Source organism: Cicer arietinum, chromosome 2 (genome assembly GCF_000331145.2).
Source record: "Cicer arietinum cultivar CDC Frontier isolate Library 1 chromosome 2, Cicar.CDCFrontier_v2.0, whole genome shotgun sequence".
Classification (NCBI taxonomy): domain Eukaryota; kingdom Viridiplantae; phylum Streptophyta; class Magnoliopsida; order Fabales; family Fabaceae; genus Cicer; species Cicer arietinum.
The window spans coordinates 37,635,085-37,659,180 of NC_021161.2; the positions used below are offsets into that span (position 1 = coordinate 37,635,085).

A 24,096-nucleotide genomic window follows, 5' to 3' on the forward strand; every position below is an offset into this window, starting at 1 on the left:
AAATTTGAACATGTTGTTGTTGATTTCTTCTGTCTTAGACCCCAGGAACAAATTAAAGTTTGTCAATTGGTTGATCACTCAGAACTTTAATTCATTTGATGCAACCAAATTAAAAGATTTGTTGAAAACTCGTTTGGATGAACTAATTCTGGAGTATAGTGGTGTTGGAGAAGGATTCCAAAGTGAATCACAATCGACTGAATTTGATTTAAGTGGTAAGGAAGATCTTTATAGTTATAATAGATTTTTAATGAGCACTGGTTCGTCCTCTACTGAAAAGTCTGATTTGGAAAGGTACTTGGAAGAATCTTTAGAGAGTCGGTCATCTACCAACTTTGATGTTTTAAACTGGTGGAGGTTAAACTCAAGCCGTTTTCCAATTCTTGCAAAGATAGCCAAAGACTTGCTTGCCATACCTATCTCCATAGTGGCCTCTGAGTCTACTTTTAGTACCGGAGGACGAGTGATTGACGAATACCGTAGTTGTCTCACACCTCAAACGGTTGAAGCTCTAGTTTGTACTGCTAGTTGGCTTAAAGGATTGCGTAAATCGTCTTCAATAAGTGATTCACTTTTAGTTGAGGATTTCAAGGAGCTTGAGATTTTAGAGGAAGGTAACATTGTATATGCTTTAATAGTTGAATATAAATTAATAATTGTTAAATTATGATTTGATAAGTAACTGTTTTTTTTTTTTTTTACTTCAGAAATAACTTCTATGAAATTTGGTGAAGATTGAGAATTGAAATAGCAGGGACTCTGACTTTTAGAGAAGGGCTTTTAGGACGTATAGCTTACATTAAAGTACATGTGAGGTATGAATTGAATTTAAATTACATTAAATTTGAAGTGGTTAGGGAAATTGATGAGAATGAAAATTTCAACTTGGATGTAGAGGATGCAAAGTTTGGATTTTTCAATTTCAATTTGAAGCCACTGCTGCTAATGGTATATTTCTTTATGTAACTCATTTTGACTTTTTTCGTTTAAATCTGAATACTTTATGCAATTTACAAATATTTGGTTTTGAAATTTTGGAAATTAGCATCTAAACACATTGAGAAGGCATAATTTGAAGTGATTTTAGCATAATTTTAGAAATGAAAGAATCTGTGCCTTGTCCGTTCATTGGCTTCCTTCCTCTTCTAGTAGTAAATCTATTATTATGTGATGGTGATACTGATTACTACTAGTGGGGTGTGTGAAAAACCTCTTGTGCTGGACATTTGATGTTTTGCTTCGGGTTTTAAATAAATTATTTGATATAACTTTAGGGAATTAAAACAAGGTGCTAAAGGCTGCTGCCTCACATGATGCCTTTTCAAAATTAATTAAAACAAAAAAACCAAATTGTCCCTTGATATATTGATGTACCTGTTTCTTTAATGGTAGGGGCAAAAAAGTTGCCATCTTATGAACTGACGACGAATTTGGTTCAGATACATCATGCAAAGTATATAGATAGGATGGCATTCGCTGGCTGTAATTGTGTGGTACGCAGTAGATCAGTTAAAGTAATTTGTTTAATGAGTTCAAGAAGTCTTGCATATTTGCTTCAGTTGAGAAATCCAATCTTGCTGCACCTTTGTCAATGTAGGATACTTTCTCGGTGCAATGCAAAGCCCTGTTGTTTGGACATTTTGTGTCTGATTGATGCCTTCACTCTTGTTTCACATGCTTTTGCAGGTGTTGAGTTAGTGTCTATGGATTTGAAGGAGCAGAAATTAACCTTAACTGGAGACATAGTATTGTTGGCTTCATGCTTGAAGACTTAATTTCTCTGTATAAGGACAAAGAGAGGACATGATTATGAACATTACATTTTGTTTTTATTAAATAAGAGTATTTCAATATTAATGTTGACTCTTCTTCTTCATTAGTAGATGACAATGATCTGATTAGTTGGGATTTATCATGCTTATTTAAATGAAATCATTCTCATTAATCAATGTGTTTAGATGCTAATTACATCTCCAACCTCACTTAATGATTATTGAAATATTGGAAATTCGTTGTGTGACTTGAACTATTCATTAAATTACATTTTTTTTGTAATTGTTCTTGATATAGTTAGTATATGACTTTTGAAGATATTGACTCAATTAGTTACTTGACTCCCTTTATACTAGCAAATGTTTGAAGGGAGATGCTTTAAAAATTTACTTATATTTTGTGATTTTGAGTTGGTTTGAGAATTTTATCGATTTTTTTGTAAATAATCGGTTTTTAAACTATGCCTAAATTGTTTTTTAAAAATGAATATTTAAAAATAGCCAAATTGTAACTAATTTTGAGAAAAAATCGATTTTAAAATTGATTTTTTAAAATTGGTTTTTTAAAATTGGTTGCATAAAAAAACCAGTTATTTAACCATAACCAGTTTTACAATTGGTTTTATAACCGGTTTTAAACCAAATAATATATTTAGTTATAAATCCAAATCCATATATTGGTTTTTAAATGGATATGGTTTGGTTTTTTTTTTAAACCAACCATGCACACCCCTAGTTTCAGGATAGTCTGTATAAGAAGGTGGGGATGATAAATCAATTTCAGTAGCTAATATGTGTAGAATTGGATGAGGAGTAGATGAGTTAGAAAGGAAATGGAGAAAAAATCTGTGTTTGGGAGGAAAATCTTGTTTTCGAATATACAACTTTAATGGAAACTTTTGCTTTGCTGGAAAGTATTTTTGATAAGCGAATATGAAAATATAATCATTGAGATATTTATTCAATCAAAGCGGCGTATCATTTATTGCTGGATGAATCAAACATGGTGAATTATCTTTCATATGACACCATTTGAAATAAAGTGGCCCCGCTCAAAGTGTTTCTTTTTTTGTGGAAACTTTTTAACAATAAGTTTTTTATTAAAAATGATTTGGTTAATCGTGAAGATATTGGAACAACACTCAATTATGTGTGTTGGAGGATGTGATTAAATATAATCAGTTCAACATTTATTCTTTGAATGTTCTATTTTCAGTCGAATTTGAACATATATTTTGGTATGGCTTGGGATTAAAAGTGCATTTCATTTAGTGGTTTCTCAACATATTCAAAAATTCGATATAAGTTTTAAATTATTTGGTTTGTGGGTATTTGGGACATATGGAATGCTCGTAATGACGTGGTGTTTAAACAAAGTAACATTGCATCGATGAATTTATTGGAATGTGTCAAATTGCTTTCTTGGTGGTTGATCAAAACTAGGATAAAAGATTTTAATTATGATTTTAGAATCTGATGGAAAAATCCGGTGGAATGCCTTGGTGCTAATTTGTAATTTTTGTTAATCCATTTTGTCTTGTGTTTGTGCATGGTAGTGTGCTTATGTTTGAAGCCGTTGAATATTTTATGTAAATTTTTGCTTTAAGTCTTATGTTTTGAATAACTTTTTAGACTTTTCAAAAAATTTCTTAGGTGAGTATATATGGTCATTCTTTAACATAAATAATACCGTTAACATTAATATGTTGAAGGATGGAAGTGTACCAATCTAGTTAGGTAATATTGATTGAATAACAAAATTCATTAGTTGAATTGATATATTAGGAGCATTCACAATAGTGCAATTTTCATTGGGGGTCTAAGAGAACTCTATGGTTACACATCATTTATTTATATATATTTTTTTTTAAATTAGAAGAATTGAATTTCATACTCTTACATTTCATCATTTTTGTATGAAATTCTAAAAATATCATTGTAGAAAATACAAAAAATTTAAAACAAAAGCAGTATATTTTTTGTCTACATCTATGTTTTTGAAATTTTCGATATATAAAATTTGTTTATATACTGAAAATTGAGTGTTTGAAATTTCAGGTATGAAAATTTTTTCTCGGTTTTTTTACATGTCATAAATTGAGTTTTTTAAATTTTCAATATGAGAAAATTTTTTGTCATATTTTTTATATAATTGAGAATTTCAGTTTTCGAAATTTTTAATGTGAAATTTTTTTCTCAATTTGTGTTTATGCCAAATTTTTCTCAATTTGTTTGTATGCCAAATTTCAGGTATGTAAAATATTTTTTTCTTTTATTTTTACATACCAAAAATTTCAAATTTGAAATTGTTAATTTTTAAATTAGATTTTTGGAAAACAAAATTATTTACCTAAAATTTCATATATTTGTGGGATAAAAAAGAGGTCCAAATATTTTCAATGATAATGATATAGGTAAAATTATATTGTTTAAGAATTGTGGAGTAGGGTGAAAATGTAAGGGTATGAAATCCAATTTACTAAAATTAAGTATCCAATTTCTCCAACTCAGCATCTCAAATATCTTTTACTAAATAAGTCCACCAATAACTCCTTATCATTACATTTACAATTCATTTACTTTAATACAAATTATTATGACATGTTTGGATATTATTAATTAATATTTATTTTGTATCTAGAATTGGTTTTAAATTTAACTTAAGATTTGTAGCTTTTGAATTCGTATATAATTTTTATATAAACATTTATTATTCAACTCACTTCTATTTAAATATATTCAAACATAAATCACTTTATACTAAACTTACTTTTAAATAAACTCAATTTAAAGATAAGTTATTCAAAATAAATTTTAATCGCCGCAAAACCAAACATGTTTGCTTGTGTTGGTTAGTGACTAATGGCTCCTTAAGGGTCTATTTTTTGTGTGACTAAAATGTGTTATTCATTCAAATTGGTAGAAATGACATAAAATCGAGAACAATACAATTCAAAATCACTAAAATAGAAAATGATGAATATGCGAATAAATTCACAGCATGTAGGTTAATAGTGTAACGGCAAAATGCCTACAATTGTGACGAATTTTATAAATATGATAAAATTGAAATGTCAAAAATACACATGTTTTTCGAGTTATAACATTGATGACACTAAAGTCATCAATTAATTATTAATTTATATTTGGTCGAAGTTAATCCGTCTTTCTGAATTAAACAAATATTGTATCAAGACGAAAAATCAAACACTCCACCAAGATGTGAAAACCTAAATATATGTGAAAAACACTTATTTAATTAAAATAAGAAGAAGACAACAAGTTAGATGGATGATTTCAGACCAAAACGTGACCTTAAACCATCATTCTTCAATGGATAAATGAAAAAGAGATAAGAACAAAAAGGAGAAGTTTTATGTAGCGGTTAGTTATTTTCTATGCTCCCTTAAGGCTCTGTTTGGAAGTTTGAGCTTTTTGGAGAAACAAAAAGTAGAGAAAATTTTCATCTTTTAAAAAAATAATTTTATCAATAACGATAAATAAATATTTATGATTAATATATATTTAATATTGAAAATATTATAACAGCATAGATTGAATTTGAAAAAATTATTAAAACACTTGAAAATCCTATTTCAATACAATTTTTTATTTCCTTAAATTCAAAAAAAAAAATAATAATTCAAAACCCTTTATTCTTTCCCCTTTATCTTCCTATTTTCTAAAACCATCTTCTTTCATCCCTCTTAATTTCCCAAACACATCCTAAGAATACATTGTATTAAGAGGACATTGTATTGTATTAATATTACGATTGACAAGTTGAGGCCATGAGTCCCATTCCAAGCCGATATCAACATCATCTTCAATCGACTTTTCTATGCGAATCCCTCCAATTAATCAACTATGAGTTGTACCATCTTGTGGTCTACTAGTATTAATTACCAATTATTGCTGCAAATTGGAATGTTCAAATATATCTTCATATCTTTGTTGGCATCTTCCTTTCAAAATTACAATGAGTATGACATTAAGGCTTAAGATTTGAAAAACAAAAACGTTCGGTCGTTGTATACACATTTGCGAGAAAAAGAGATAAAAGACTGATGTTACATATTTAATAGATTCACAATACAGAAGATAATAAATAAATAAATAAATAAGAGTAAATTCTTTCTTACAAATATATTAAATTTATATTTTTGATATTTATAAAAAATTTATTCAAATTCCGTTCTAAATATTTATGTTATTGATGTTAATCATCATTTTTTAACTAGAACGAAAGTTTATTTATGTGACCTTTTTTAAACCTTTAAATATCATCAACTTAATGATTTATTTATTTAATATTTAATTTGGGGTTATATATAAATTAATAAATTTTAATTTTTTTTAAGAAGCTAAAGATTAAATATTAATAAGTGATTATATAACTATGTAATTTTATAGAAGGCAAAATAAATATATTAAAAGATTAATATTCCAAAGACAAGGTTTACCACGAAAAACAAAAAGTTACAGCAAATAAACACAAAAGCTCACAAAATTTAACCGCACAAGAATTCATCCTATAAAAGCCCTAACATGATAGAGACCTTACCCCTCAATTTAGACTCCAAACCTACAAAATAATGAATTGACATATTTATCCTCATATAAATATTAAAATTAGTAATTTTTTATCACAATATCATTTAAGTATTTCGATATACAAGTGAGTGTCAATTTTTTCAGTACATAATTTCTATTTTGAAAAACTTTTTTCAAGTTTTTTGATACAAACCTCTTTATCGAAAAATTTATTTCCTAGAATTCCGGTACCAGAATTCTTTTTTTAAGCTACTCGATAGTTACTGGAAAACTTGAAACCACAAGTTTTCTGGAATTTTTTTTTTAATTTCTAAATTTTTATTCCTTCGTTTTTTATTTATTTAATTATTTTTTAACTACTTTTTTTCTTCCAGTGGGTGCTAGTACTAGAGGAAGAAACGACAAGATAGTACGAACAACACGTGACATTGATACTTCATCATCTATGATGGATGCTCTTCTGGAAAGGATTCGATCAACAATATTCCGGAGGAGACGACAATTTATAGTGAAAGATGATGGCAACGGAGAATAGGGTCATATATCAATCTCGGATACTAATATTGCTATACATGAGGAGGATGAGGAGACTATACAACATGGGAGAATATGCATGAGGGACTTGTACAACAGAAGGATATGCATGAGGGACTTGTACAACACAAGGGTGAATTTAAATGGTATCTTGGAGGATCATATAATATGTTTGTCCTTAAATGATATGGCATCATGTTTTTGCAAGAATGTGGTTTGATCAAGTATGTTAAATTAATTATTATTTATGGTGCATTAAAAATATTTATATTAATTATTATTTTTGTTCTACATTTAATTTTAATGTCATTTTTTTATATGTAGGAGCGACCAATGCTGAAAATAGTTGTTCATCAAAAGATGCTGCAACAATTTACTCTGTAAGTGCTCCCACGAGTTATAGTGACGTTAGTGAATTTTTCTGGATTAGCCCAACTACAACGTGTAGTCTGAAGCTGATTGACAACAACATGATTTCTTCATTTGTGGAAAGATGACACTCTGAGACCTTGTCATTTCACATGTCATTTGGTGAAATGAAGATTACTTTGGATGATGTTGCCAATCTATTAGGTATTCATATTAGGGGTGAGTTCTACATTCCACCATTTGACCTAGATAAAGTAATGACATGTAATCTTGCCATAACTTTATTAGGGGTGCATGCTGAAGAGATATGGGAGGAAACTAGAAAGACAAGGAGTATGCACTACATATTGGATTGGTTGAAAGAGGTCTTCAAAAGATAGTATGCAACATAGAGATTTGATTATGTTGTTAGGGTGTATTTGTTAAATTTGGTAGGGAGTACTATTTTTACATATAAAAGTCATACATTAGTTGATGCGAAGTATCTTCTCCTATTCAGATATTTGGAAGGTACCGATAGATACTAAGATACTGCTTCAGTCAAAGTCCTTTATGATTGCCTCTTAGATGCCAACTGTTACGACACCAAATGATTGGGTGGATATATGTCTCTATTGTAGGTATTAAATATTTATGATTATTATTTATTAATTGTTATGATTTTTATTTATTAATTTTTATGTTTATCATTAATTTATTTATTTTTATTTGCAACAGTGTTAGACTTACGAATATTTTCCAAATATTTGTAAAAGAATTGATCAGGACGCTGACGCAGAGAGCATTGCCAGAATGAATAGATGAAGCTATAAATAAGGCAAACACAAAATCCCTGAGTACAAACATAGGATAGATACACTGACACATGCTGACATCATATGGAGACCATGAGAGAATCGCAGGGATGTCATTTCCTTTAAAGATATCATGTTATACATCATCCACCTCTGATTATGCAGCACAATCATGACATATTTGCCAGAGAAGTGTTTGAGACAATTTGAACATATTCAACACATTCCACCACCACCATATGTAGTTATTTCTAGATTATCTGATGTAGATGTGAAATAGATGAGATATTTGACCCATATCACTGAACTGCATAATAGGTTACATCCAACTACATATCAATCTGAGTGTTAGGACAGTTATTTGGAGTGGTTCTACAACGTATCTCATCCACTTTTAGTGCGACCAGATGGTATATCCAACGTTCTAGATTTTAATGTCCTGACCACTGTTGCACCAACTTCTAGTTCACAATTATCTATCTTTCATCAAGTAGCTGATCTTATACAGCAGAGATTGGAGGTTCATGGTGCTGATCCAGATGACGACATGTATAGTTACTTTTATAGAGCTTTATATATAACGCGTCATAAGCTAGTAGTTATTTACTTTTATTTGTGATGAACATCATTTTTGTGGTTCCTAATGTTATTTCATTACTTCACATTATGGTTATATCATTAACTTTATATTATTTGTGATGAACAACATAAGTTAACAACTAAACAAATACAAGATGAAATATAACGAAAATTAGTAACTAACATGAACTAATAACAAGTGATTTTATATAAGTTTTAAAGTATTGTAGTCTATGAAAAATCAATCTTCGTCTAATGACATGACAATATGGGTTATTTCGGTGAATCTTGTGTAACATGTGTCATACGGCCTAATAAATACCCCAATTGTTGTAGACGTCCTCTATATGCTATTGCCCAAAAAGTTGCCGCATCAGTGCAATATTTCTTTTAACCTGGTGCAATGTTTGGCATTGAAAATCCATTTTTCATCTTTAACTGCAAAATAGATTGAAATAATGAATAATTTTATCATTTAAAAAAAATAAGTATTACTTAAGAAAATAATATCATTTTACCGAAAGCCAATGAATTATTTCGATAAAACCAATACATATAATATGATCATTTGTTGTCGATCCAGCATGTGAACTCCTCACAAGAAAGAAAGTCGTGGACCAAAAACCAAGACTTTTCACTGTGTCCAAGCAATGGCGCAATAACGCAATAGCCACAATTTCCATATGTTATTACATTAACTATGTCATCAATGTATGGTTGAGTAACATTAGGAAATTTTCTCAAGAACAAATGTATTAAGGATTGATAGGGTTGTTTCTTTGATGAATAAGAATGTCTCTTCTTTAATGATATAGATGGTTGGGAACCAGAATCTTCACAATATGTTGCATTAACATGTTCAAAGTAAGAAGGGTCTCAATATACATCATATTCATCTGACTTCTTACACGTACTCTTCTTCACTTGTCCTTTAGTTTTAACTTTTTCAAGTAGTGGACACATTGAACTTGTAGTTTGAAAAGCAAGTTCACACACCTTACTCTTCAACACTTTTTTTCCCTGTAACATCAAGTAATCAAAAATATTCCCACAAGGCACTCATCTCATTAGACATATCCAACTTTGATCCATCTTCTATGTCTTGGGTGAGTTCGAACTACATGCTTAATTTTCTCCATTGAATATGCACTAAATCTAGAGGAATTGGTTCACCCGTCAATTTATATTATGCAAATTCACAAGCACAAGATAACTCATATGTTCTTTTGAGAGATCATCCACATACAGATTTGTCTGTACCCACCCACTCAACTTTCTTGCATTCTTCAGCGTTGTGTCGTTGAGCTTATCTTGATATAAATGTATTCAATCTATGATAAAATGGATTGTTGATGTTCATGCTCTTTATCATAGAAACTTTTCTGAAATGCGTCCTTGATTTTTTTAAGTTGCAACCTTATCATGTTGTTCATAGCCTCCCAACATTTACAGATGTCACCCATGTTCCAACATTAACTTCAGTTTCCACTGAGTAGACTCAACCTTATCATTAAATGTAAACTGTCATCATGGAGCAATCCAACAATATATAGTAAAATTACAAATTCGAAGTTTTATAGTGACATGACATACCTGTTAGTCGTAGTGTTCTTTAAATGCATCACTCAATTTGTCTATGTTTCAACAAATATTTTCTTATGAGAAGTCAACCAAGTTTCTTTCACATGATAAATAAACACTTTATTATCGACACATGAATGCTCAAACATGTGCAAGCGCGTGATATGTTCTTTTTCATCACTGCAATACATAATATTTTTCCACATATTCAATATTAACTCTTGTCTATCATTTAAGACACATTGCTTGCATTTTACTCCAACATTTGTATGGATATGAAATCGACAAAGCAAATTAACAGAATGTGGAAATACAATACCAACTGCTTTCATTAAAGCAAGATCCCTGTCTATCACAATTACATGAGGGAAATTGTTTTGTGTAACAAACAGTTATCTTAACCTCTCTAATACCCAAAAAGAGTTTTCTTCACGCTCACATTCTAAATAAGTAAATCCAACTACAAATATCATCTCTAATGATGTTATACCAACAATTTCAAGTGACAACATTCTGTATTTATTAGTTTTGTAGGTGTTGTCTATAATCAAGACGATAGAAAAAAAAGTTCAACAACTTCACTGAATCTTGATGAGCCTAAAAAATATCTCCCATAACATATGAGTCTTCCTACTTTGTATTCCAACACACATATTTTGTATCTTCTATTAACTTGAATTAATGTTGCATATTTGTCCTAGAACCTTTCACATGCAATCATATCATACTCCTCTATTTATATATTTGTGATATCTGAGTTACATTGTTCTTATCTCAGTCTTGCAATGAGAGTAAAATGTACCTTGGTGGAACATTATATTTTGTTAAGTCATGAACATATTTTTTCTCTTCTTCATCTAAACGTCCAACAAATGCATGTCCCTCCAAAATATCAGATAATTCATGGTTGTGAACTCCACAAATTACTTTAATTGTCCATCATAAACTATCTTTTAATGGTTTTGATCTAAGATTGAAAGGACAACCCCACTTTTTTGTTGAACTTCGAGTTAAACTATTAATACGTTTGTATTTTTCTCCTTTGTCACAATCTAATATTAATTTATTCCTCTTCCATCCATCTCCCTCTCTCCTTTCTCTTTATCTGATCTAGTAATGATAAGTATCACTTTGTTTTTTATATCAATTTTCTTAGTCCAATTCACAATAGTTTCATGTGTATTAATTTACCCAATGCAAACATAAAATAAATTATAATAATTAATCACAATTACATATTTTTACAATATTAATATTAGTTATAACTATTCATATTTGATATGTGTCAAAAACGTTGGTAATATCGACACATGTTTTATCACATATTAGTAACAATTTATCCAAATCTTTTAAAATTTATATAAATAAATAATTAAAAAAAAGTGTATACCGAAAAATTTTACAGAAGAGTTTACCAGAAAACTTCACAAGTTTTCCGGTAGTATAAATTTTCAACCTTCTGTACTAGAAATCTTATAAAAAGTTATCCAGTTTAGGCTTTCTGTACCGAAAATCTTATAAAAAAATTTCCGGTAGTTTTCAAAAAATTTTTACATACTGAAAAACTTGGATTGTTTGATCCGAAAATCTTTCAATGGTAAAAAGAAAGGTGAATTTGGGTTGGTAAAATAATAAAAAATTTCAAGGATAAAGTTGACATTTTAAAAATATTGTGAAAATTTCCTCATATATACAACAGTGGTAAAAAATTCCTCCACCAAAGATACCTTCAAATTGTCTAGTATGCTGAAGGGCATCATAAGAAAGAACACTTTAAAACCTCATCCATGCCAAAAGATCAAACCACACACAACTAAACAAAACAAAATGTTCTTACAAACAAGTTACTTCTTTATATCCACCCCACCCCATACACACTACCGAAAACTAACATCTTCACGACCGAAATCAATTTGTCCACCACTATGACATACAACCTATTAAAATGATCACACAAAACATCCCTCCAACCACTTATCATGCAAAAAAGAAAATTAATAATAGATTTAATTACTTTGTAGATACCTGAACTATTTGAGAATTTTTAAATAGGTCAGTTAACTAAAACAATTTGTAATTGAAAAAAAAATGACTTTAAAAATTTAAATTTCAGAATAGGTCATGTTTAAATTTCAGAATTCAAAATCCAAATCATGCGTAATTCATTATTAAAAAATTATACAAAACATAAATAAATAAATAAATAAATAAATAAATAAATAAATTGAATTTATTTTCAGATACATATACTTGATTGCCAGTTGCCACGGAGACAAAGGTAAAAAGGGGTGCATAAAGTAACTATCTTATCAATAATTAAATGGGCCTCCGCGTAAAAGCCCGGGCCTCTTTGGGTTGAAAAGGCTACGATTCAAAAAAAACAAAATGAAAACGAAATGGAAACACATCCAAACGCGGCCTCCATGCTAAGAAGCAGAAGCCTACCTTATTCTTCTTCTCGTCTTTCTAAACCATTGCTAGCTCTCAGTACGAGGATGCTGTCTCCCTCTTCTCCTTCTTCTTCAGCAACCGCTTCATCCGAAACAAGAAAAGGTTACCCTTCACTGAACCCTAAACCCTCATTCAGTAACCTTTCTCTATTCCCCCAAAATCCTCATCACACTCTTCAAACCATGACGATTTCTAACTGTTTCTCTCATTCTGGGCCCACTAACCCTATTCCGATTTCTGAATTGCACGAAGCTGATTCGGTCGACTCTCTCGTTGTGGTTTCGTTCTACAAGTTCGCTGATTTTCATGATCATGCTCTTTTGCGTCAACCACTGAAGCAACTTTGTCAACAATTGGTATTCCATTCCTTTCTCTATCCTCATTTTATTAACTACTATTATTCTTTCTGTGTTCCTAAGCAAACTTTCAATTTTCTTCCCAAAATTATGATAAGAACAATTAATTTTGTCATCTCAGCACACATGATTATAACTACCATCATAAAATAACTACACAATCAACCACTCGTGTCGATTATCAATGTAAGACTGTTTACACAGACAATGCATGTCCATTAAACTCTACTTTTAAAATAGGAGATAGTAATAGTCTAGAGACTAACTTGATAGATTGACAATGATTTGAAGACTTTTTAGGTGTTGTATGGATGAATAGTTTAGTTAAGCTTAAGTGCCGCATATCATATACGTGCTAATGTTTACCTTATTTCTATAGCAAAACATAAAATAAGGTAAAGTTTTTATATAAACTATATGTTGCTTTCATAAACTATCCTAGAGAGCTTATGGATATAAGCTGAAAACACATATCATAAACTGTTTTTATAAGCTCTACCAAAATTGTCTGACAAGTGTTTATTACAGTAGGTAAGTTCAAATAAGTCAATCTTAACTGACCCTTGTTAAATTTCAATAGTTTTGACAATACTTTTATTTTTTATGAATATATTAATTTGGATTTGGATCCTCTTATGTAATCTAAGCTATTGATAATTTGACACATATATGGTTTGTTATCCGTGGGAGCTTTACCTCAACAATTGATTTATTCATTAACTGAGATTACTTATTTTATCCACTAAAGAGAATTGTTCACTATAGAGGAGTTAAGTGCATCTTTAGTATTAATGAAAATTATTGTTTTTTGTTGACCATTTACTTATATGAACTGACATCTTTCCTTTTGTTGTAAGTGAGTTGTTTAAAGTAAAGTATATAGCTAACTTTTGTCATTGATCCCAATTCTGTAATCTCTAGTCTATTGCAAGTTTTTAAATTGTCTAAAATTGTGGTGCCATTTAGCCAAATGCAAGGATTATGATTCCCTGCATTTGGAAAGCACACAGATATCCAATGCAAGGATTATGATTCCCTCCGGTTTCGATCTCGTAATTGCATTAGCTGCATTATTTCGGATGCACAGAATACAGATATCCATTGCTTCCGATACAGTAGGCAATTATGGTCTGACGTTGCAGCAGTTGGTCCTCAACTGAATTGTGGCGGTAGCATCACATGATTTAATTTGCATTTTAAAACTACGTAGCACCAACACATAACACTGAAGATGTGTCTGGTGTTTGACACAACACTAACACATTAGTACTTTCAATTTCATCCATTTTTCAAATTATTATTGGTGCCAACGTGTTAGTGTAGTATCTGTTGTATGTGTCAGTGCTTCATGTTGAAACCTTGGTCTACAGACTACAGAGTACATTAAGAACTAATTAGTTTTGCTTGTGACTTCATAATATGCTATTTCTTGCATCTCACTGATCTGATATTGCTCAGCGTGTTTCAGGCGGTATCATTCTTGCACCTGAAGGGATTAATGGCAGCATATGTGGCACACAGGAGTCGGTGGAGAAAGTCCTTGCATTTATTCAGAGTGATGATCGTCTAAAGGGGCTTAGACGTATTGAATCGCCTGTCACTCCCGAGGATGAGGCCATCCATCACGGTCAACATGGACATAGTGCCAGTTCTCCACTTGCTGCTGGTGAAGATGTTCCTTTCCGATGGGATCATGTGAGAGTCAAGTTGAAGAAAGAGGTAACATTTACAAATGCAAAAAAGTCTGAACTTCTTTGTTATAAGGATATTGATTTATGTACTAATAACTTAACTAGGTTGAGCTTTTGCGGTGTTTGGCCTAACTTCCTTGATTCTTCTGTTTTTTGTTTTCATTATATGTTGTGCAGATTGTCACTCTTGGGATGCCTACTATATCGCCTATTGAAAGGGTTGGAAAATATGTTGGCCCTAATGAATGGAATTCTTTGATTAGCGATCCGGATACAGTGAGTAGCTAAATTCCCATTATCAGTGTTCTCTTATCTTTCACTAGACGCGCACTATACGTTAGTGTCTGTCTGTTCGCATTTCTCGATAAAAAGAATAAAGTTACAAAGTTTTATTCGATTATTTGAATAGTTACAAAATTTGGTCATTGTATTGTATTGTATGCCAAATTTGTATTGCTAATATGCTACTGGCATCTTCATTATGCTACTGGCATCTTCATATGCAGGTAGTAATTGATGTGCGCAATAACTACGAAACCAGAATAGGAAAGTTTAAAGGTGCAGTGGATCCTTGTACCACATCGTTTCGAGAATTTCCGTCTTGGGTGGAGGAACGTTTCCAGCTTACCAGAACAGATGCTGATAATCCAAAAGGTGATGTAAACCATTCAGACCAAAGTGCTGAAAAAGAAACAGAGAATCCAAAACATTTGCCGCGTGTTGCTATGTATTGCACTGGGGGTATTCGATGTGAGAAAGCTTCAAGCCTACTTCTTAGCCAAGGTTTCAAAGAGGTGATTGTGATTCTACCTTTAAATTTTATTTTGTTTTACATGAACAAAAATTATTTTGGCTGTTTCTTCTGTTTGTCTAAGATAATACTTCTGGTTTGGAACTTGATGCCAATGGCAAGACCTATCAAACACATAAGAAATAAAAGAATCCTTGTTTGGTTTATCTACTTTTGTATTGTTGTCAAATGTTTTCTGTTAATACTAGTAAGTTCCTGAAAACTTTGTCATGGAAGCAATTTAGCTTATGAACTTCCAGAAAATGTGGAGAAGGAAGCAATTGAGATAAAAGAATCCTTGTTTGGTTTATTATTCTGAAACCCTTTTAAATAATTTTGACCTCACCTTTTGTAAGTTTCTTGTATTATGAAGCACAAACACCTGGTTCCTTAATTTTGTCCTTGTTTCAATGTGTTATTTATTCAAAATATCTGCCTTTGTATACAAAGATTCCTATATATGTGATAAGCAATAGTTGTGTATCTGCTTGTATGCAAAAGTTGTGCTAGTTTTTTAGTTACAATTTTTACTGCCATACAAAATGACTTTGTGATACTTGTATTTGTAATTTTGTCAGGTTTATCACTTGGAAGGTGGAATTCTGAAATATCTTGAGGAGGTTCCAGAGAGACAAAGCCTCTGGGAAGGAGAGTGCTTTGTTTTCGACAAGCGAGTCTCCGTGGAGCATGGTTTGGCACAAGGAAATTTCAAGCTGTGCTATGGTTGTAAACAGCCTGTGAGTGATGCCGACATGGAATCTCCAGAATATGAATATGGAGTCTCCTGTCCTAACTGTTTTGCTCAGAAGTCAGAAGAAGAGAAGGAGAGGGCTCGAGCTCGACAAAAACAGTTTGAGAGATGGGGGATTATAGGTGGTCCTGATAAGGGCCGCCGGCAACCGGACGGCCCTAGTAGAAATCAAAACCAACTTTCACAGTCAGTTTAACTTAGTCAGGAATGGACAAATAAGATAACTTCTTTGTTATATTCCTTTTCTTAAATGTGTTATATTAGTGCATGAAACTAATATGTGATTTGAACTTCTATGAATGATTTATTGTCATAGAAACTATTTGGTGGCTAATCTTTTGAGAATGACCACCACTTTTTGATGTCATGCATCTTATTTAGATCATCCAACTTAATAATTATCCAATTCTTCCAATAAAAAGAGACATAAGATACACACAACTAAGCTTTCTGATGAGACGACGGTCTAAGTTTCATCTAGACTAAACCAATTTAACAACGTTAAAACTCTTGAATTCATCTTTGCAATGGCAATGAGTAAACCTTAAAATACACTACATACAAAAGAGGGATCTAGAGTAATACAACTATAAATACATTTGCTTGTTTCTAATACAATTATGAAACAAGTCAAAATCATGTGTAGATGAAAATTTGCACTTTCATATATTTGATAAATCGATAATTTAACATTTTCAATTATATAATTATCGATTATTCAAATGCATGAATGAATGACCTAAACATAAAAGATCCAAATCCATAAAAGTCACTTGATTCAAACATGATCATTGAATTCCTTAAGGGCTTGGAATACTCTAGAGCTTCTATCAAATATCTGAGCCCTTCTATTGTAATCATTAGGCTCTTTCCCCACATCATCACCCATTATTGCTTCCTTTTCCAAACACTCCAACAACTCCACAACTCCGTTATTTTCTCCACACTTTTCTCTAAACCTTGTCATTCCACTTTTACTCTTTTCTACACTATCAAACTCATCTTCAAGTTCTCTTTCCAATTCTTTCACCAAACTCCAATTAGTACATTCCACTACAAACCCACTTTTACCCTTTTGTTGTTTTTGAACAACACAAGTACCATGGTTTAGCCAAGAAACTTTCACCTTTGACAATAATGGTTTCAATGTCACATGACTAGGAAAAATAGTTCTATAGTTAGAACTTATGAAAGAAGGAGAAATGGAGAAATTTTGGACATTAGCAACAAAAGAAGACCCTTTCATTTTGTGTGTGGAGACTTTGGTTAAATTTGTGAATATGTTTGAGATATATGGATAAAATGTGGATATGTATATGCATATGTGTTTAAATATACAATGTTTGAATAAGAGGGTGGCAACAAAATAAGTACACCTGTCAATGCAATGGTCAAAGTAAACAAACTTGACTTATTTTGTAGGACGGTGATAGATTGTTCGAGATAATTAGAGGATGTCCATCCTCTCTCCACATAGCAATCAGCAAAAAGAGTGATGGCACACAATTCTATTTTCTAAAAACGTGTAAGAGTTGGTTTCTGTTCCTCCATAATACCTCTATTATACCATAACTACCCTTTAAAATCTACTTGGGCAATAAATATAAATACCATTTTAAAAAAGACAATAAATAATTATAATTAAGGAAGAACTTAGAACTTCAATTTTATTTGTAATATTTATTTATCTTAAATTAATTGTCTATTTATATTTTCAATAAAGTATAAAAATTTAAGAGAGAGAATCTAATAACAAATTCAACATTTATAATAATAATAATATAAAATAGTAAAATATCTATAAAATATGACATAATTAATGTAATCGTAATATTCATATAGCATTGACGACCACCAAAAAGATAAAACAATATTGCACAAAGACGATAAGCAATACAACATCACACTTAGACAAAAAAGTCATTAAAAAAAACACAAGAGAGAAACCTAATCTAAGTAGAAATCACTTATTTAAACAAAACAGAGAGAAAAATAATGTTAAAAAATGATTTTGAACTGAAAAATGAAGAAGAAGAGGAAGATAAAGAGAATGAAAAGAGAGACGGCTAGGTTAACAAACTTTTGTATAAGTAATTTTGTTAATATTTTCAAATTGTATATGACTATTATTAAATTATTATTTGTGTACAAATATATTCAATGTCATTTTTCATTTTTTAAGATAAATTAATAGTATTAATAAAAAATATATTTTAAGTGGGGTTTATATTTATAGAGACAAAAAAAAAATTTCTAAAGGATGTTTATAATGAACTACAAAAGATGTATTTATTTACTTTAAAATAAGTCTAGTTTGAATATATTTTTTCCTACCTCCATTGTTATTGATGTTATGAAATTAATTAAAATAAGAGATAAACATTGAAGAATAAAGATAAAAGAGACAGAAAGAGAGAATAATATGATATTTGTGTTATGTTCATCAATGTACCATTCTTACAATGTCATATGAGTCGTTTTTATAAGCATGAATTGTCTATCATAATGAGCTATTGACAATGAGTAAAGTATTTTACTTATGAGAGGATACTAGGAATGAAAATGTTTATTACTATGGATATCTACCAAATATTCATTACACTCTTTGGATTACACTCTTTGGATGTCTACTAAGAATATACTATATTAAAATCTTACTAGAAAAAAAAAACCAATAAAAAACAATTTTAGTGAAGGAAGAATAGTACATTTTCCTTTTCTATGGGATCTGACTCATTATAAACTTTATTAGCAACACATGTATAACATAGCCTTATTAAAACAACAACCCGTGGATCACCAAGAAGTCCATCTCAAACACTCACATTTCAACAGTGAAACAACTTTCAAACCAACTTACAATAAATCTTCATCTTGATTGGTGGGTCCAACAAGCACTACCATTTGTGGGTCAATCGACAACACCAATTCAATATTTCCATCATGCCAACATAACAATACGTATATTATTTCACCTTCCATTGTGATATTTCACTTTCCATTGTAATAAGTACATTAGGAAAATTACCGCAACAATTTATAGATCACAATTTCCTACTAATACCGAAAAGGTGGGATTGCCACGATAGATAAGTTCATAAATTCTGCAATCTATTGTTGAATAATGTTGTGGGAACTTCTAGAATCAATGAGTATAGTAACTTTTAATTTATGAATATGGCCCTGAAGTCGGAAGGTGTGTGGTGATAGGGTTCCTCCAATGCAACATATGAAAGCACCAAATGACGCACTTGATCATAGTTTTAGAATTTAATCAAAATGTTTGTAAGATACCACTTTACAACAGTGGTTGCTCCATAGAATATAAGAAGACGAGAAGTTTTATGAAATAAGTGCTTATTATTTCCATAACTACTCATGAATAAGTATTGTGTTTGTTTTCTTACAAACAAGCATAGCTTGACACTTGTAATTTGTTCATTTACTTACTTGAAAACAATAACCGACAGAAGATGAAACTATCGTGTCTTGCCGTTACTAATTCCTCTAACTTGGGCTAAGAGATAACCTTTCACCGACAATGGTTTCTTACTATTTCTATTGGGCTTATCCTTTAATTTCCCAATTAGACCATCATCTATTTCCTTTGGTGGTTCTTTTTTTTTTTTTAAGTGTTTCATTTGTTCATTTGGACCGTTATCTCTGGTATACGCTCTTTCGGACTCCAATAAGTGATATTAGAGTCATGGTTCAACTTGGTGGGAGGAGCGGGAATGAGATCCTAGTGTGGATCAAATCTATTAACATGGATGACTCACATATAAGGGGGAGATTGTAGGAATTCAAGTGTGAATAGGTAGTTCCACGTCGACCAGAATTAAAGAATTGTTCAATATGTAAGTGAGGTGACCCATATATAATGTCTTAAAATTTTAGGTTGTGATGTGGTGTCAAGATCTCTTAGATATCTTGAACGTTTAGTTCATTGCTACCGAAGTACCCAACAAAAGGGAAACATGAATATATGGCGGTAGGTGCGAACATAATAGGGAAACGGGACATCGATTGTGACAGCTATTTCACAACTAACATATTTTTCGCAATGGCAAAAATATGATCTACAATTCAGATATTTCTACTTATTTTTTTATAAGATATTTTTTTAGTGATTGATGGGATGTTCACATAAGAAAAGAAGTTTTAAAAGCTTTCACATACTAATTAACAGTTGTCGAGAAAATGAGCATAATAATGACAAAAAATTGGACTAATATTCAACAAAGATCATAAACAAACGACAATATGTTATGTGTAACATACTGAATAAAAAAAAACTATGATTAATATAGACAACACCTAAAAGTTTGTATGCAGGTAGTTATGTACGAATTTCAATTCCTATTTCAAGTACCAGAAAATATTGTGTTAGAATGGTGCACAATGATGGGCAGGTTCATGCACAATAATATTTTTCTTTCATGTTTTTATGACTGAATAGTTAGCGAGAAAATCGTGTAATGGCACAACAAAGAATTAATGGTAGTTCATTGAATGACAGATTCTGACACTTCTCCATTTTATCCTTTTTCTTTGGCGGATTCCATTTTTAATATGAGTTGTGGTTATGGAAAAATTGTGCTAGAATGGTACGACGGGGAACAAATTATGGTTTACATGTAGGTAGAACTGTCAATTTGTCAAACTTCCTATATATTGGCTCTAACCCATATGTTAAAGGAGCCAAAAAAAACTTATGACAAAAGGCCCATTAAAGGAAAGCCTCCAATGCAAAAAAGCCCACAAAATTCCATGTGCTTAGAGGGTCCATAGACCTACTTTTTAAAAAAATCAACAATTTTTTATTTTATTTTATTTTTTTTTATAGTTTTTTTCAATTTTATGGTATCCTCGTCTAAAGTTAACAACTACTCCATACCAGTTTATGAGTTTTCACTAGACAAAATAGTAGATTTTAGTGTTTACGAGGGGAATGATACAAACACAATCTACAAAACTACATAAAAATCGAATGACCACAGAGCAATGGACAACAAACAGTTTCAAATATAAACACAACTACTTGCGTAAGCATATGTTGAACACTAACAAATAGTTTGATAATAATTTGCATCTAATAATCAAGCCAAGTCTGTTGTAGACTTGTACTTAATACATATCAACCAACGCTTCAAATATTTTTGTGCACCTATCATTGTGAAAAAGTGTTCTAAATGTAACATTTATATTGCAACACATATTTTACTCATCTAATAAAAGTTGTTCATTGGGTAATAAAATCAACAAGACAAGTCCATCTTATATTTATAAGTGAACTACTACAAATTGCACATTGACAAGAAAATAAATTCACCAACACTAGTTGATTCATGGATTTTCATACCACAATACTATGTCAACAAAGTAATGAATAAAAACAAAACAAACATTCAAAGGTATCTACAGACAAATAGTTTCAAATATAACAAGTAATCATGCAAACGTTTATTCAAAGAACAAGAGCCAATAGACTTTGTAGATACAACTAACAAGTAAAACCAATTGCAACAGAGCAATGTCTTTCCATCCATAAACCTCATGAGTCAAGGATAGTAGTATTAGATTCATCCTCACAAATAGAAGCATTGTATCCACCCTCATCTTGAAAACAAAACCAATAGAAACAACTAGATAATCAATCATGAGATAAATTTGCAAGATTAAAAAATTAGAATACTAAATATATCCATTCAGATTTTCAAAAAATCCATGTAACTAGTTTCGAGTACCAATTAATATTTGGATGTGATCAAGAAGAGTGAAATGTCTGTATTTGGTGAGAATATGTCCACCATTACTAAAAGAAGACTCTGATGCCATTGTGGTATAGGAATATTTAGCACATCTCATGTCATTAAAGAGAGTCAATATACTTTTTTCTCATTAACCTTAACCTTCCGATACCTCAAAATCTTCATAGTGTTCTTCATTATCTTCAATTGACTTTTCTTCAAGATATACACCTAATTCACTCCTCCCATAGTTAGATGTAGGCTGATTCTGAAAATTTTTAAAACCCTATAATGTATAATAAATCAATATCATTATCAGTAATATAAAACAAGAAGGATTGAAATGAAATAAAGTTAATTACTGTATTAGCATAAACAACCTCACTCTTATGATTTTATATTTCTTAGTCTTACTTCCCTCTCTGGATGACTTCGACAATAAGATGGAATCTTGGGATGGTTGAGAGTGGATAACACTTTTATTATTGAAAATGCTCATATATTCTTGATAAAACACTCTAAATTTGTCCTCCACATTCTAAAGCTTAATGTTGCAAGTTAAAGCATCAAAAGTAGTACTGCACTATAATATTTCCAATATTTGTCAAAAAATATTCTTCATATCTGTAGCTATCTTCTTTATAACATCGTCAACTTTATATTGATTTTCTTATAGGATGGACTGTAATTTCCACACTTGCATAAAATACAAGTTTGAAGTTGGATATGATGAACCTAAGATCATTTTTTTGATTTCATAAAATGGTTATAAGAACTCACACATGTTTCCCTCCTTTTCCCATTCCTCGTCAGATGGACAACGTTAAATGCTTTTCTATTCCACTTTGAAGCATTAAGTATTTTCTATTCCACTTTGTAGACACATCTAATCTTAAACCATCAGAACCTTTAATATACTTGACCATGGAGTGCTTCATAGGCCACTTTTAAATCCTCTTGTACAATTAAGTTAAGTATATGGGTTGAACATCAAATATAGAAATACTCATCATCACATAGCAAATTTCTTTGTACACATAGATGCATTTTCAAATGGTCTTGCATGTTATCATTGTAAGAGACATTATGCAAAGTAATAGAAAATATTTTCTTATTCATTCCACATTGCTTTAAGCAATCAAACAAAGTGGCTTCCAGTACAATACCATTGTGTGGGGTTTCGTTCGACAAAATTTAAGAACACAACTGGTTAACTTACAATGTTCATCAAAAAAATGAGCGGTTAAACAAATATAACCCTCATTAGTATGTGTTGTCCAAACATCTGACCAAATATAACCCTCATTACTCTTTTTATATATAAATGAAATGTTATGAAAGAAGAAGAAGAATAACCAAACTTTCATTTCAAATACATTAACCAAGTTGTGCAAGGAATTACCATATTTGTTTAAGTCATTAACCAAGTTTATATAAGTCCTCACATCTCTTTCAAAAAATGGTATGTTTTCATGTCATCCTGCATCTTTAACAAGAGATTGAAATTTCTTGTTGATCCTCACTCCTACATCATCATTGATTTGTATTGTTCTCTTCACATGCAAATTCATCTTCTTGTTAGCTTTGAACAACGTTTCCTTTGTAGGACTCATCTCGTGAGTATGACCAGGTTCAAATTTTGTAATGTACCATAGTCCATCTTTATCCAACTTAATATCACACAAAAACTACAAAAAATAACTCAATTCGGCCATTAACCACCGTATGCACTTTAGTAACCAACAATTAGCACACCATTAAACACATAATATAAAATATGTTAGACCTACGTCATTTAGACATAAATAATTCATTAACCACCTATTGTACTTCATTAACCAATAATATTTACACTATTAACCAAAAACAAAAACTGATAAAGACCCATAATTAGCACACTATTAATCACATAATATGAAATGTGTTAGACCTACCAACAATTTAGACATTAATGAAACTTAACAATTCAAATATGTATAGTATACACTTATGATAGTATATGTGTAGGAAAATGTGTTTAAATAACATTTTTCATATACAAATAATTTGGAAAAAGACAATGTGTGCCCACTTTTTGAGTTGTCGTTGTCGTTGTTTCTTATTCTTTTTCTTGTATTTGTTTTA

At 30.8% G+C, this 24,096-nt stretch overlaps 1 protein-coding gene across 1 annotated transcript; it reads left to right on the forward strand.

The window, feature by feature from the left end:
• Positions 1-12,564: 12,564 nt before the first annotated feature.
• LOC101498558 (rhodanese-like domain-containing protein 7) lies at positions 12,565-16,584 on the forward strand. Its single transcript, XM_004490449.3, has 5 exons — positions 12,565-12,990; positions 14,449-14,709; positions 14,859-14,957; positions 15,188-15,475; positions 16,050-16,584. The coding sequence occupies exons 1-5, from the start codon at positions 12,580-12,582 to the stop codon at positions 16,416-16,418; spliced, it is 1,428 nt and encodes a 475-aa protein (XP_004490506.2). The 5' UTR covers positions 12,565-12,579; the 3' UTR covers positions 16,419-16,584.
• The last annotated feature ends 7,512 nt before the right edge of the window (positions 16,585-24,096 follow it).

Coding starts and splice junctions, on each gene's coding strand:
- LOC101498558 (XM_004490449.3), top strand. CDS start 12,580: ATGGAAACACATCCAAACGCGGCCTCCATGCTAAGAAGCAGAAGCCTA. Junction 14,958..15,187: donor TGATTAGCGATCCGGATACA/GTGAGTAGCTAA, acceptor CTTCATATGCAG/GTAGTAATTGATGTGCGCAA. Junction 15,476..16,049: donor TTAGCCAAGGTTTCAAAGAG/GTGATTGTGATT, acceptor TAATTTTGTCAG/GTTTATCACTTGGAAGGTGG.